The sequence below is a fragment of the Mytilus galloprovincialis genome, chromosome 3, assembly GCF_965363235.1.
Source record: "Mytilus galloprovincialis chromosome 3, xbMytGall1.hap1.1, whole genome shotgun sequence".
In the NCBI taxonomy this organism is placed as follows: Eukaryota; Metazoa; Mollusca; class Bivalvia; order Mytilida; family Mytilidae; genus Mytilus; species Mytilus galloprovincialis.
In genome coordinates, this window is record NC_134840.1 from 43,609,051 (window position 1) to 43,626,234 (window position 17,184).

The 17,184-nt window shown below is 36.4% G+C and overlaps 2 protein-coding genes across 9 annotated transcripts in view; one reads left to right on the forward strand and one right to left on the reverse strand.

Moving 5' to 3' along the window:
• LOC143068017 (uncharacterized) overlaps positions 1-10,744 on the reverse strand; it is a 34,410-nt gene extending 23,666 nt beyond the window's left edge. For 2 of the 8 annotated variants that reach the window (XM_076241756.1, XM_076241753.1), the window contains exon 1: positions 10,614-10,744. The gene's annotated coding sequence lies outside the window, so the exon portion shown is untranslated. Of the gene's footprint in view, positions 1-350; positions 509-683; positions 815-10,613 lie in introns of those variants that run through there. The other 6 variants (XM_076241758.1, XM_076241750.1, XM_076241755.1 and 3 more) reach the window with 5 other exon arrangements.
• A 2,327-nt stretch (positions 10,745-13,071) lies between these two features.
• On the forward strand, positions 13,072-16,327 carry LOC143068018 (uncharacterized). The gene is made up of 3 exons (XM_076241759.1): positions 13,072-13,173; positions 14,712-14,835; positions 15,341-16,327. The coding sequence occupies exons 1-3, from the start codon at positions 13,137-13,139 to the stop codon at positions 16,317-16,319; spliced, it is 1,140 nt and encodes a 379-aa protein (XP_076097874.1). The 5' UTR covers positions 13,072-13,136; the 3' UTR covers positions 16,320-16,327.
• The last annotated feature ends 857 nt before the right edge of the window (positions 16,328-17,184 follow it).

The window sequence follows — 17,184 nt, forward strand, 5'->3', positions numbered from 1 at the left end:
TATTGAACTTGACCTCCATTTTGTTGTCAGTAACAACAAATTAAAATTTTAAAAGGTTTGGTTGACTGGTTCATGAGTAAATGCACGGACACGACATTTTTTAAACTTTCAAGAACCGTAACTCCTGAACGGTAAAAGTCAAAATCGTCATTATTGAACTTGACCATCATTTTGTTGTCAGTAACAACATATTAAAATTTTACAAGGTTTGGTTGAACGCTTCATGAGTAAATGCACGGACAACATTTGGTTGCCGCCCGCCCGTGCCGTACATCCCCAAATCAATAACCGACATTTTTGACACAAAAATCCGATTAAAAACCGTCGAGTAGAATTTTGAAGCTACTTACAGTCAGACTTGGGACGTGAAAACTGATGTCTGGAACAGTGAAAGTACACCGATCTCTGCATATGTAAGAAGGTTTTCAGTAATCATTTGGTGGTCTGTTGCAAAACAAATTTCTGCCTTTTTACCATACTAGTGACAGTTTTAATTTCTCAACCGTCATTCCTGTCTACCTATCTTGCGAAATTTACCTTTTCGTTTATTGGTAAATAGTTTGATCTCCTGAATATGCAGGAAATAATTGTCACATCACAAATCAATCAAACATAATTTTAGGTTTAGGTTAAAATAATCTGTAAACAAATTGTAAATATGGAAATATTGTAAAGTTACTCACTAACTTGCGTTAATGTCAATCTTTCAACATCATCAACTAGAGACCTCGTATATGTTGTTCATATGAGGAACTAATAACAATGCACCTGGGTTTTTTAAATCTTAATTGAAGCGGAAATATTTGCTTTGTTTAATTTAGCTACTGTTACTTCCGGGTATTTAAAAGGAAATATCAATTAATTTGAACATAATTCAAATGATCAGTTAAAAGATAAGCATGAGCGAGTTACCAACATTGAAAGTCCGTTTAATTTGTTTTTCTATTTACTACTTTTCATGGTCCTTCCGTATTTTTGTTTATATTTACGTTATTCTGGTTTTGTGTTAAGATGTGAAGTTCTTTATTTCAAGATCTACACGAGTTTTTACAATGATATGTGTACTTGAAAGATAAATTGTTGTATTGAATGAAGGGAGGACCGTCCCTATCAAAATTCTTCTTTAAATATATTCAAATTTGGTATCAAGTGAGCAATATCGCTTAAGATATTATGTCTGAATCGCAAACTATAGTTCTGACAAAGTCAAAATATAAAGTTGTGTGGTATTTTTTTCAGTGTTTGAATTTCTTGATACTGATAAAAATCACGCATACTCTGAAATTGGACTCTGTTCCTTTTGTTAGGTTCTTTTTGAGAACTGATGCACAGATTACACAAACCAACGAAGAACTTTATAAGACCTCGATTTTACGTTAACACGTACATAAACAATTACTGTTTAGTGTCTATAAATATCAGCTGTATTTGTCAATACCAAGAACCAGGTGGAATGCGAGCTTCGGCGAGCTACAACCTGTCTATAACTTTGATTTTCGAAACGTTCGTACATAGATGCATGTTGTCAAGAACAAACATTGGCAGTTATATTAATCTAATTACGGTCTCAGTTCAGGGTATCGGCATAGTATATTTTTGCATTACAATAAAGACTATATATGAATTGCATTTAGAATTAATTTCATAACAGTGTGGTCGACGGTAAAACGTTTGTAGATTGTAACTCGTTTGTCAACGGCTATGATTTTATGCTCACCCAGTCTGTCAGAGGCCTCCCAGTGGGGATTGAAATACTCACTTGTTACACATTTCGATACATAAAATGAAACTTTCATTTTACAAAGCTTTCAAGGAATTTGTTTTAAAAATTTGTTATATCATCACATACAACCGTGTAATAATAATGCTCAGAGATGATATCATTTAATAATAATAAAAAAATAGGTTTATCCATTGTAAAAAAACCTATTAAGTTGATGGGGTTAATTCACAAAATATCTCATTGATTAAGCACAACTACTTCTACGGTAGTAGTAGGGACGGATCAGTTTGAGGCACCCTCAAAACACAGGGCGCTAGGGCGCTGACGTCATATGCGCATGCCCCGCCCCCAATATGATATATGGGCATATACTAGCCCTAATGACGTCAGCGGAAGTAAGGAAGATGAGTCACGACGGATGGACGCCGGTCATATTTGGTGATGACGCAACCATGAATCATCAGGATGCAAGATCAGAACATGGGAGGTGTGACACATCGCTTCGGATTTACATGGTCACCGCGTGACTCATTTCTCTCCTTAGATCACCTTATATGTCGAGATACTTTCCGCCGATATAAAAGGTAAACAGCCAACCAAAACACAATTTTCATACAAACCAATGAAAATACAACTAACGGTTACACCAGAGTATATGTAAGACGTAAATGATCGACATCTTCATTTCACCCAGTGGTCGTTTCTAATCGCTTTCATTTACCAAGAATGTGTTTTAGTCGTTCAAAAAATGGAACTACACTACTGGCTTAGACAAAAAAAAAACAAAAAACGACTGTATACAAACAGAACATTTAAAATGGGAACCCAATTATCTCTTCGCTACCACATCAAATTCCCGATTTTGACATCTGTCAGTGTTGTTAAGCCAATCAAACCACACATCATCACGTGATCAAATACCCTTTATAAACAGCGTTGGAATCCAACGTTCACAGAGTCTTCATAAACTATCGAGTTGGAATCAACACAAACCATAACTGAGGGTAAAGAGATTCGAATGACGATTGATATATACTTGTTCTTATATGCTAGAAAAGTGGTAGAAGAAGTCAGACTTTTAACCAGAAAACATTGTTTTGGATGTAGAAACAATCATCCCAGTCAGAGAAATCATTCCTGTCTCATGATGTCCGAGTTAGAACAACTGAATATATACTTTGACGATGCCTTGGAAAATGTTGATTGCGAAGAACTCTTAGAATTGTGGAAAAGGGACACTAAACTTACAGACATATCATTGGAGTTGAAAAATACATTTATAAACCTTTTACAAAACTGTGAATGGCGAGAAAATAATTTACCAGACAAAGATGGATTCTATGAAATGACAAAGAAAATAATCCAACTTGGTGACCGCTTTACAAATTAACATTGCTAATTATTTTATGGATTAATAATATATAGATGATGTTTCTGGGTATTTTTTTTTTTTTTTTTTTTTTTTTTTTTTTTTTTTTTTTTTCAATTTGTAACTAATGTTAATAAATATTTAGTGTCTAATTTGCTTTCATTCATTTCCTATTATTTATTGTAGACTGGAAAGTCGAGAACTATTTTTCGTTATGACAAGGAAGGGAGGGGAGATAACGACGAAAAGTAGTTTTCGACTTTCCATCAGGCCAGATGCACGACAATATGAAACATACACAATATACATTTTATTATACACAATATACATTTATTGTTGACAAAAAAAAATGGTGTTATGTGGTTTTAATCGAACTTCGGTACTCATTCGAGACATATGAAATGTATGGTTACTTGTATAAAAAAAAACATGGTTATGCGGCGGCGGCGGCGGCGGCGATGGTTATAAGAGGAAGAGGATCGAATGCTTAATCAAAACCATGGACGAGTTTTACTTATTCGTCAATAGTGGAGACTCGCTCCAACTTTTTCCCCAGAATAGGGGAGGACAGTTCAGAATACGTTTACCTAGATCACACTTAACGAATGGAACGTGGGAGTGTGCCCTATTGGAAATGACGTTCGTGCCTACTTTCGAAATACCCACGCGCAGGGTCTACCTATGTTCCGACGTGGTGAGGGAAGAATCGTACGTCAGAGACACGTATTTACCACTACTTCAATCCGTAGCAGTGCGACGGGACGAGACGATGGAAGTCGTCTTCGAGAGACCACTCTACCGCACGACGAGGGGAGGCGAGGTGACACTATTGGAAATCACCGTCAGAGACGATAGATTACGAGTGTGCCGATTCAAGGACGATCACGTATTCTGCTTGCTGCATTTTAGAAAAAAAGTTATAAGAGGATAGCGGATTCGATATCGAAGTACATGTATAAACATGGAATGTCCTACCTGCCATAGACGGTTTTCCAGGAGAGATGTCATGTTGAGACATTATCGCAATCAGCATGGTAATGGGGATACGCCGCCGCCGCCGCCGCCCGTGCCTGCGGTGGAAGAACAGCCGCCGCCCGTGCCTGCGGTGGTAGAACAACCGCCGTGTCCGGTCCGTTCCTGTTTCGACACCCGTTTACTATGATCGTTTCGGGTCCGACGTCTTGCGGCAAGACGCATTTCGTGGCGAAAGTCCTCCGAGAAGCGGAAGCGATGTGCGAACCGGCACCGCAGAGAATCGTCTGGCTGTACAAGAGGTGGCAACCCCTCTACGACGTCGTACGAGACGGCGTGCACCCGCCGGTGGAGTTTGTGAGAGGCATCCCCGCCGACCTGGAGAGCGACGACTTCTTCGATCCGAGAGTGCGCAACATGGTGGTCCTGGACGATCTGATGACCCTCGCCAGCAAAGACACCCGCATCAACGATCTCTTCACCGAAGGAAGTCACCATCGAAATCTTTCCGTGATCGCCATCTACCAGAACCTGTATTTTGGAAAGGACCCCACCCAGAGAAGAAACTGTCATTACATGGTCCTCTTTGACAATCCGATCGATCGACAGCCCGTGGCCACCCTGGCACGACAGATGTACCCGGGTCGATCCGAACATTTCCTGCGACAATTCGACGAGGCCACGAGAAGACGACACGGTTATCTCCTTGTCGACGTCAAACCGGAGACCCCCGAGACGGAGAGACTGCGCACGAACGTCCTGACGGGTGCGGGAGAGGAGGAGACGACCCAAACGGAAGAAACGACCACGAACGATCTGATCGCCTGCGAAGAATGCGGACTGGTCTTTGTACACCGCCGCGGACTGGAGGAGCATGCGTGCAGCAGGGAGGAGGAGGAAAGGATCTCCAAGGCGAGGAGGCTCGACAGCAGCGAGGATACCTCCGAATACGACACGGACGAAGACATACTTCCCATGAGCGACGCAGAACTAGAAGAAGCGTTGGAAGGGTTACCGGTGGACGTACGTTGTGCCGAAGAGTTACCCGCAGACATCTCGCACCGACCGATGACCTATGTCGTCAACACGGATACCTGCGATGGACCGGGGAAGCATTGGGTGGCGTTTCACTTTCCATCCACGGGACCGGCAGAATTCTTCGATTCACTCTGACGTTCTCCGGAGTATTATCATCGTCGCTTCAGGAACGTGCTCATCGCCAATGGACCTCAATACAGATTCAGTACGACTCAAGTGCAACCGGGATCATCCGATACGTGCGGACTCTATTGTGTACATTTCGTGAAGATGAGATATAGAAACATTAGCATGGAAGACATTGTGAAAGATTTTTCGTCTAGAGACTTGATGAGTAACGACGACAAACTGCTTGCATTGTACGAATGAATGTAATAAATGTATATGAAACTGACATCTGCGTTGGTATTTTTTCTATTTGCCCCGAACACGATACGATTAATCGGTGATTGACGTTCACACCTTGAAGAGTTGCCTCCCTTTTTTGTACCAGAGTTCTTCGATATGATCATGTGACCTTGCCTCGAACGTTGAATTGTCAATCCAAGAGAGAGATATATATATATATATATATACAGAGTTGCTTCCCTTGTTTTGTACCAGAGTTAACGTTCCTCGATACGATCACGTGACCTGTTGTCCATATATGGACATGTGTTTTATTTTGATGTTTGAGTGAAAATAAAGTTTTTACCAAATTTGGTCATAATTTCCATATATGGTCATAGGGTATCTGGTCGGTTTCCATATATGATCGTGTATTTTATTTTGATTTTTGAGTGAAAATAAGTTTTTTTACCAAATTTGGTCATGATTTCCATATATGGTCATAGGTTGTTTTGTCGATTTCCCTATATGATCATGTATTTTATTTCGATTTTTGAGTGAAAATAAGTTTTTTTACCAAATTTGGTCATAATTTCCATATATGGTCATAGGGTATTGTGGTCGCTTTCCATATATGGGATTCATCATATGGTGGTCCAAGAGTCATAATCCGACATCAGGTGCTTCCGTTTTGATATATAGCCCGTATTATCATGTAGTGAGTCATGCCCTGATCTTGCATCATGATGATTCATGGTTGCGTCATGACCAAATATGACCTACAAAATGTACGTCCATTCGTCGTGACTCATCTTCCTTACTTCCGCTGACGTCATTAGGGCTAGTATATGCCCATATCTCATATTGGGGGCGGGGCATGCGCATATGACGTCAGCGCCCTAGCGCCCTGTGTTTTGAGGGTGCCTCAAACTGATCCGTCCCTACTACTTACGGTGTGATCATTTAAGAATGGCCTACTATTTATTCAATGCATATACACGTGGGTTTAGTTTGTGAAGAGTTCTGGATAATTAAAAAATCATTTAATTTCTTTGTCTAATACCATAAAGCGATTCATTCATTCAGATATTTGTCACTTTGCCTTATCTTCAAGTCCAGTACAATTTCTCACGTTTCTTACAAAACTCATATTCTTGTAATGTATTCTTTTGTTGAAGAATGAATGTTGCACCTTTTTTTTATTTCGTGTTTTTTTTTGTTTTTTTTTTGTGTCTCGTTGCGTATAAGGCAAACTGAGTACCTCTTTATTCATATTTAAAAACATACGAGATGGCATCAATGAAAATTCATGACACAAAAATAACAAAATAATTTCAAGTTTCCTATATACAATTTGTCTAACATTTTACCAATACATTCACGTAAATTCAAATTTCACGGTTTAATCCAAATAGCTTTTTGACTTTCCAATAACTTGCAAGTACGCAGATAGGGCAGAAGTATATTCTGTCTATTTTTTATTTGCACAACTTTTGAAGGTGGATTATGCACTCGTTTTTAAATAAAACTAAGACCAGATAAAAGTTTAAAGATGACTTAATTCGACAACCGCAGTTGTTAAATTGCTTTGACGTCCGCAAAAAGATGATCAATCAACACATAGATATAGGAAGATGTGGTATGAGTGCCAATGAGACAACTCTCCTTTTAAGTAATAATTCATAAAATTAAACCATTATAGGTCAAGGTACGACCTGCAACACGGAGCCTTGGCTCACACCGAATAGCAAGCTATAGAGGGCCCCAAAAACTACTAGTGTAAAACCATTCAAACGGGAAAACCAACGAGAAACGAAAAACACATATGAACTACATAAACAGACGACAACATGCATTGTAACTTTTAAAGCCAATTAAGTAAAAAAATAATCTGAAAGAACGTGCGATATCATATTAGGAAAATTGATGGTCAAACCATAACAAAAAATCAAGTAAAGAAGTTTAAGTATTGATTTCAACCTTTATAGCTTGCTGTTCGGTATTTTCGGTGTGAGCCAAGGCTCCGTGTTGAATGCCATTTTTATTTATATTCAAATCACAAAGGTTATTCCTGATTAGTATTTTTAATTATTTTATTTAGGCGTTTAGAACCTTTGGTGACCTCACAGTTTAAATTTCTATAATAAGTACGTCCTGAGCAGTGGGCATTACAGACGAACGTTCACTTAATTTTCCTCAGTCAATGAATGGCTGTAGCTACACTGTTATGAATTTCATTCTAATACATTTGCAATCAATTACCATAATTTGATAATCCTGGTAGACCCATTGTATCCGCCAAAAGCCACCGGACTGAGAAAATCTGGGAATTCATAGACTTTCATTTAAGATCTTATGTAGAAAATCTCCCTTTTCACATTCAAGACACTACAGATTACCTTCGTAAATTGAATCCATGAACCATCTTCCTCCGGAAACTCTCCTTGTCACTTTAGATTTCATCTCATTGTATACCAACATAACTCATGGTGACGGAATACAATCGGGTAAGGAAAATGGGACTCGCGCACACACCTACCAAATTTTTAGTCCAGCTGCTAACTCTGATTCTGACATGCAACAATTTCACGTGTAATAGTGAACATTTCCTTTAGATAAAGGTGACAGCAATGGGGAAAAATGGCATCGTCTCACTCCAATATTTTCATAAGCAATTTGAGAAACAAATCATTTCAGCATCTTTATCCAAGTCTCTGTCTTGGTTCCGTTTCATCGATGGTGTCGACATGGAATGGATTTAATCCCAAACAACAATGAACGATTTTATCCGATGTGCAAACAACGCCCACCAGTCAATTAAATTTACAAATGAAATTTCCGACTCTAAAATATCTTTCTTAGACACATCTACATCTATAAAGGACGATGTCATATTAACAGACCTCTACTGTAAACCTACAGATAAACATCAGTACCTTTCTCCCCAAACACTGTACAAAAAGTAATTCCGTAGAGTCAAGCTCTCAGAGTAAAGCGGATTTGCTCCTGAGGAGGCTGTCACCAAACGGTTACAGGATCTACGCGGATTTTTTACCAAACGAAGTTTATAAGAAATGGGACATAGATAAGAGGTTTCTGCGAGCTAATAATAACAGCCAGAATGACATATAACAGTACAAACAGAAGAGGCACAGCAAATAGTTCCGCTTGTTTTAACTTTAATATACAATGCTGCCTTTACTTTCACGTTTAATCCGTGCTAATTGGCTAACTATTGCCAACTTCCAAGCACCCAAAATTATCAAAGATCTTTCCCAAACCTCCTGTCTTAACTTTTCGGAGACCAACAAGTCTGAAAGACTTATTTGTGAGAACTGGCGTCTTCTCTGGAATAAAAACTGGAAGATGCTGCAAGTCGTGTGGTAACAGACGATTTCTGACTTGCCAACCAATACTGAATACTTAGTACTCAAATAGTTACTTGCCACTCCACTTGGTCTGTGTACACGTAACTTTACAATGTAACTTGCAAAACCCAGAATGTTGTATACCTTCATCAGTGTCGATGTGGCATGCAGTATGTTGGCGAGACAGAACAGCCATTTAACAAACGCCTAAATGGTCATCGAAGTGACTACACCTGCAAACCCGTCCCCATAAGGTTCAATTGAGATCACATTGGCACGCCCAAGCTGATCTCAAAAAGCTTACCGTCACAATCGTTAGACTGCAATGAGGGTCGGTCAAGGGTCCACAGACTTGCACGGGAAAGGTTTTGGATAATAAAGCTAAGGACAGTTTCCCCAAAGGGCATAAATAAAAAAAACACATAGAATGATTCACTCATTTTCCCTACCATCACTTGTTTCTAGTAACGTCGGCTTCCGTACTGGACTCTTACAATTTGTAGGGAATTTTTGAATTATACCAATTTCAATTACAGGGTTCTATTCATTTGGGAGGAATGTACAAGTACGTAGCCACGTAAATTATCAAAAATTAGCTAACCTAATTTTTTTCTTATCAATATCAAACTGCTATTTATTGGGGATGTTTGAATACGCAGCCTATATTATCATGATAATTACTCTACCGTTGTCAAATTTGAAATATTATTCAAGCTTAGATAGGTCAGTGCTGTTTATTGAGAATGTATTTCCACGCAATCGTTGTTGTAATGTCGTAACTGTCGTCACCTTTAAAATTTTAGATTTGTACCAGCTCGTATGCACTTACTATTTTTTATTTAAAGCATATATATATCTTTGCAGACTCTGTTGTCAGCTATATAACCTACGTCATGTTTACAAAAAATGTACAATCGTCTCTATGATGTTCGGGTTTAACTGTTTTATTGTATAAATTTCAAGATTGTTATAGTTTTATGATCAGAGTAATTTTACATCATATTCACACTGATGAAGGATATCTGTTATCCGAAATATTTAACGCTTGTTCACGTTATTTTTTGGTGATTTTGTACCCTTTTAGACTTGTTATATATTATATTTTGTAGTGTGCTGTATTATAACTATATGATCCATCGCCCCGTAAAATTTATCGTTGTCTATTATTCAGTCATTTTATATATTTAATATATTACTATATACTGTTTTCAATTTAGACTTGTTTATATATAATATGTGTGTGTGTATCTGTTTATTTTTAGGACTATATATATGTTAACCTGCTGATGTCTTTTTAAAATATTTGTGTCTTTGGGTTGCAATTTGTACAAAAACATAGAGTATACACATTAGTAATGTGCAATCATTACCTTAAAGCTTGTCTTTGAAATAAACATTCGGGACGCCTCCGGGTGCGAGAATTTCTCGTTGCATTGAAGACCTGTTGGTGACCTTCTGCTGTTGTCTGCTCTCTGGTCGGGTTGTTGTCTCTTTGGCACATTCCCCATTTCCATTCTCAATTTTATTCAGAAATTCAAAAAGTATTCAAACCAACCCTAACAGTTATGATATCGGAACTAGAATAGATATGTAGCTCAACAAATATCTTCAGACTCAGCTGCTAAAATAAGGGAAAAACATCAAATTTCTTGATAAACAAAAAACCGTGCTGCCAAAACTTTCAATTGTTAATTTTTCAAAATTATGAATTAATGTAAGAGTGTGAACTCTCCGATATAGACAACTTCTGTTTTCAGTCTTTTTCTTATTTCAATAATACATATTCTTCACCACTACATAAAGTTGAATAACTTACCTCAAATATAATAATATTAAGAATGTGACAAAATATACCCATAGAGGTATAAACCCATACATCTATTATATACTTTATTTTACTTTCTATACAATATAAACAATTCTCTTTAAATGTCTCATACATATCCGTTCCCACACAAATAAACAGCCATGACCTATAAACAATTACATAATAAGGAAATATTTCCTCATATCAAAATAGAAAGTGTATTAAGGTGGTACCAAACACTTTAACTAAAATTAATTTGGCTCGTTTAATTTTCTTAAAATTTTGACAAAGTATTTACTTAGACCCTTTGACAAATATATAAAAATTTCAAAAATATTGAACCAACCGTTTAATCAGAAAAATTACACTGGTTATAAAGTAGTTTGACAAAAACTTATTTTGATCATTGAGAAGCGAACACAACGTCATTAAAACGTTCTGATGATTTTACCGAGTTATCTCCCTGTAGTGTTAGGTACCAAGGTATAAAGAAAAGTGGAAAACCAATTTCATCGGAAGACGTTAGTCACTTAAAACGTTTAAAACATAGGAAGTATTTTAACTAAATCGACCTTCCCATAAAAATTTTAAATATTTTTTGACTAGGTAGATTTGAGAGATCCACTTTGAAAGGTTGAGTTGAAAGAAATAATTATAGAATAAGATAATTATGATGTCGATATGATGTTGTGTTTAGATTATAAATGCATGGTTCATAGCAAAATAATGAAGTTTTATCCATCTACCAGTTTAACTAATTCAATAAATATTTAAACGGAAAATGAGTGATTTTGTGTTGTGAATCGTTATGTTTTTTTGTCGTCTTTTAGACATATTCTTCTTGAAATGATTAACATAGTATATTTATAGGCAACATTTTTCTAGTAATAATCTCCATGCTCTGAAATCAGGTATTCTGTCTTTGTCAGTTAGGAAAAATTTAGTCAATGCAAGAGATGCGCGCATAGTCTACCAAGACTCATTAGTGATCCTCAAATAAAAAGAGTTAACCCATAAGACCAAACAAAGTACACATTTGAAAAGCACTAATGATCCCAAAACCTTCTTTTAGAATAAACGTTGTCATATTTCTAAAATATCGATTTTAGTTGAAATGATAGATTTTTTCGTAGTGGAAACTCACTTTTGTCTACTGATTGTAGCTTAAAAACGACAACAATTCATTGGAAAGCCATGCTGTTGTCAGTTTATTTTCGACAAGAATGAGTTTGAATGTGCCTCTGGCATCTTTTACCCCTCTTTAGATAGATCTATCGATGGTTGCTGCTTGCCAGTGACCAATGTTCCGTCCATAATCAGGAGTCTTGCATTGAAAAGAGGAGATATAATGTGTGTACGACTTCAGAAGATAGATTTGACTTCATACTCACCATGTTACATCAGGAATTGTGTCATATAATGACGTCATAGTTTACGTCATTTACCTATATATTATAGACGGCACTGGCAGAAAATATAAATGAACAAGGATTTGATACGGCTTATAATGAAAAAAACATTACAGATTTTGTTTGAAAACTAGTCTGGCTTCTGTAACTTTACCGTTTTTCTATCTAGTGTTTGCAAGCGACCCAATTTCGACTTACAGTCAGAACAGCTCAACTACAGTTCAACGAATCAAGTACTACTTGTTTTTTAAATGAATCTCAATATTATACTTGTATTGCCTAAAAATATTATATTGCCAAATATACGACTGGCCAGTCAATTTTAATCTCCAAGCTATCTACAAAACGTCACAGCGATATGCTCACAAAACCTTTTTTTCTTCTGTAGAACTATGTTTATAACAATTTTACTGCACCGGATGCCCAGTTCTACTTCGGTGATGCTCGAGGCCAAACTATTGGAGAGTCCAAAACCTAATTCAAACATTAAGGAGCTGATAAAACCAAAAAAGGACCAAAATTAGGACAAACAATGACAAGGAGTAAGAGAGAGTGGAAAGATACCAAAGGGGTATTAAAACTGATTTATATAATTCGAGAATAACCTGACAACTCCATGATTAAGACAGAAAAAGGCAAACAGACATATATTTATTTAGACCGTTGGTTTTCTCGTTTGAATGGTTTTCCACTTGTATTTGTTTGGGCCCTTTATAGCTTGCTGTTCGGTGTGAGCCAAGGCTCGGTGCTGAAGACCTAATATAATGGTTTACTTTTATAAATTGTGACTTGGATGGAGAGTTGTCTTATTGGTACTCATACCACATCCTCTTAAGTATACAAAACAACATTGAAAACCGAAAACATAGCAACATGAATCCCACCAAGCATCTCCTAACATTATAAATGATAAGAAACTGTGTCAAACTAATCGTTCTGCAGGTATTAGTATCTCTTGAAATACACGAACATTCCTATATTCAATAGTACACTAATAAGGAAAAGCTTTAAGAATGAGCACTATTGACATTGGTAGATAAAGATAATTTTAACCTGATTGAACCTATATATAATAATCTTACATTCGATACATACATGTAAGAGCACTGAATTAGTTACAAACATGATACGATTGCTGTTATTCTTTTGGGTCTCAAAATGTAAGTACGCAAGATTTACAAATATAGTATTATTAGCTTGCAGAAATTATTTCTCTCGATGATTTCTAATGTATTAAAAAAAAAAATAGAATGGCTTAATTTTTTTGAAATGAATAACATCTAGTTGACATTTTTTATAAAAACCTGTTTAATAGATATGGTTTGGACTTATTATTTCTCAACACAAGATAGTATTACATTTTAAGTATCGATAGTTCAGCCTCGGAGAAAAAGTTATTCCCCAACATAAGCATTTTTGTGTTTTGTTTGGATGTTATCAATTGACATTCTATAAAAGTGGTTGGAGATTGTATGTTCAATCGTGTAGTGTAATTGTGTCGAACTGACTCAAAAAGCTACGATATATGGTATTTATAGTTGGAATACATAATAATTACTAAATTTGCAACTGTTGTTAATGTGCCATGAAAACGTGTCACGAACCAAGACACTAGCGTGACTATTTTTATTTAAAGATAACAGCAAATGATCCAGATTATTTCAATGAAGTCCCCGATACACTTTGTATGATGAACACTAAAAATGTACGAATTGATGTTGATGAGCACACAACTGGCCAATTTCTGATGCCTTTCCATAAAATTGAAACCATTGATTGAAAAACTAATCTTCTACTAACAGATTGCAACAAATCTTTAAAAACTGTTAAACATTCAAAAATACTGTATATAGATATGAATTTTGTATCATCATTTCAGGGAATGTAACGAAATTTCAGATTATTTAATTCAGTTTTGAAAAAGGCCGATACAAACGAATTCAATTATGTAGTTTGTTTCCATTACGATATTGTTTCGCGTTATTCGTTTTTTTTTTTTTTTTTAGTTTGCTGGTTTATTGTTTTTTATTAACCAACTAAGTACATTATTGCCAAAAATGACTGTTTATTAAAAACCCTAACTGGGCTTAATACAGACAAACTGGGCATTAATACAGGGCCATTACAGAAAAACAGGGCCATTACAGAAAAAGCAGAGCCATTACAGAAAAACAGGGCCATTACAGAGAAAACAGGTCCATTACAGAAAAACAGGGCCATTACAGAAAAAAAAACAGGGCCAAATATAATAAATTTAACATGTCCGCCGATTTTCAAATACAGGGATCACTGTTTATCCTGTTTTTCAACACATAACTTCTGTCAACTTAATATCTTTGATATTTGATATATATTAAAAGCTTTATGATGGTGAAGTACAACTTATTTTTTTTTTCAAACTAAACTGTCATTAAAAGAGTATAGAGTACATCAAGTTGGCAGCCACACAGACACTTTTGTTCAGTTGGTTGATAAATGTATCAGGAAATTGGTGTTTCTATAATGGCCCTGTTATATGTCCTCGGTCAGTAAAAATGGCCTCGGATGTCTGTAATGGCACTCGGCATTGCCTCGGGCCATTACAGACTTCCTCGACCATTATTACAGACCTTGGACATATAACAGGGCCATTATAAAAATACCCATTTATTAATACTATAATATACAACAATTATTTGTTTGAACTTTTCTTTTTCAGTATCATGGATGTTAGTTAGTGCTTCCTACCAAGATTGTATAGATGCCATAGATACTGGATGTAGACAAGGGGTTACCGACCTTAACAAATATTGTTTGGATGACGGCAGGATTATAAATGGGAGGTGATAACTTGTTAATATAAGCTTTATCAAAATGAAATTCAACTATAATACATGTAGAACTTAATTTAAAAGTTAATTTTTAAATATATTAAGATATCGGTTTATCAGCATGCAATTTTAGTTAGTGTCAACAAAATATGTCAGAGAAACTGAGGGGTAAATAAAATGCAAGTGCTCACTGCTACACATGTGTTTCATTTATCGTAACTGCGATCCCGTCCTATTTCCCTCGAATGCGACCTAACGAATAAGCCTTTTGGTGGGGTTCTTGTTGCTCAGTATTTAGTTTACTATGTTGTGTTTTGTGTACTGATGTTTGTCTCGTTTGATATTTTTATTTATCAATGACGTAGTCATTTTATTTTCGACTTATGAGTTCGAATGTGTCTTTGGTACCTTTTGCCTCTCTTTTGTAGACAGAAATCAAAAGGTAAGATGTCGTATGGCCATTTATATGTGTATCTAACTGATATGTTATTGTAATTGATATCTTCTTTGTTTTCAGTTGCAATTTCCACAAAGAATTTTGTCTTCAGACATACTTCCATAATGAGACGATTGAGCTTCAAAGTCACGGCACTCATTGTCAGTACCATGAACATAGTAATTGGTATAACCCTAACATTACAACTGGATCAGTAAATCTATTCTCAAATATGATTCATGGTATAGATGATCGTCTAAAGGCAGTAGAGATTGCAGGGCATACTCCGAAAGAAGCTATCAAAATATTCTCAAAACAGGATCATACTCATAAAGTATACACTAGAAATACTAACTGCTGGGCATACGGACTAGATTTATCATGTATATCTCCATGGAATAGCTACGGCAACAATAGGAAAGCCGGCACACTTCTGTCACCTCGTCATGCAGTGTGGGCTAGGCATTACAGTATTAAAATAAATTCAACTCTCCGATTCGTTGATCAAAACAATAATGTATTTGATCGAAAAATAATCAAGACTAGGGCTATACCAGTCAGAACAAATTCCACGAACCACCGGGCATATCTTTCTGGCTTCGATATGGTTATTGGTCTTTTGGATAGCGACGTTCCTTCAACTATAAGTTTTGCAAAAGTACTTCCGAAATATTTTAAAGAATTCCATCCAACGCGTATGTATGTAAGACTACCAACACTGTGTACGGATTTTGAAGAAAAAGCACTGGTTGACGACTTTTCAATTCAGGCACACAACATGGCTCGCTTAACAGTTCCGTTCCGGAATACAACACGTTACCAGTATTATGAGCCTAAGATAAGTGGAGATAGCGGCAATCCATGTTTCTTCGTCGTCGAAAATGAACTTGTATTTCTTTTCGTATTTACCTTTGGTGGAGCGGGCTCCGGCACTTCCATTCAGTATCACCATGATGATGTTAACCAAATTATGCATAGTCTTGGGGGAGGATATCAGCTTACAGAGGTTGATCTGTCTAAATACCTTGGGAATCATGACATAAATAGCCTATTTGGGTAAAAACTTGGCTTACTTGTTGCGTTTTATTCAAACTTTCCTCTTATATTTATCATTTTACTGCTAGGTCGTTTTTTGGATCCACAGTTGGCTTTATTAAAGATGAAAAGTTATTTCCATTGATGATACAACTTTGGATATTCTTGCGTCTGATGCGCTTTCCTTGATTTACCGTCATCAGTATCGTACGGTCTTTTACCGTCATCAGTATCGTACGGTCTTTTACCGTCATCAGTATCGTACGGTCTTTTACCGTCATCAGTATCGTACGGTCTTTTACCTTCATCAGTATCGTACGGTCTTTTCACTATGTTTTTAATTGGTCCAATAGCTCCCTATGTATTTTTGACATCTTACTCATAATTGGACTCAACTCTGGGTTTGAGCATTCCTGATGAAGGTTTTAGAAAAGTTCGTCGGAGGAGTATAATTAACATGATTTACACGCAAGTAACGCTTTTCTTGGCGTATTGTCTTCGGGGACTGTATACTCTTTTTCTGGAGGTTAGACTGTTGCAAAACAAATTCTGGTTCCTTCAAGATTGATATAGCATGTTTATTGATTAATTTGTATGCTCCACTTACGATTGTAGAGGCTTTATGTTGCCCGGTTTTGGGCGTCCGTTCGATCATTCTTTGGTTAAATATAATAAAAGAAGATGTGGTATGGTTGCCAATGAGACAACTATCCACAAAAGACCAAAATGAAACAGACATTAACAACTATAGGTCACCGTACGGCATTCAACAATGAGCAAAGCCCATACCGCATAGTAAAGTTTGTTGTAAAAGGTGATTCAATATGAAAGTTGTGGTAACTTCAGCATAAAATTTATTATATATGTTGATTATAACGTGAACTTTTAAA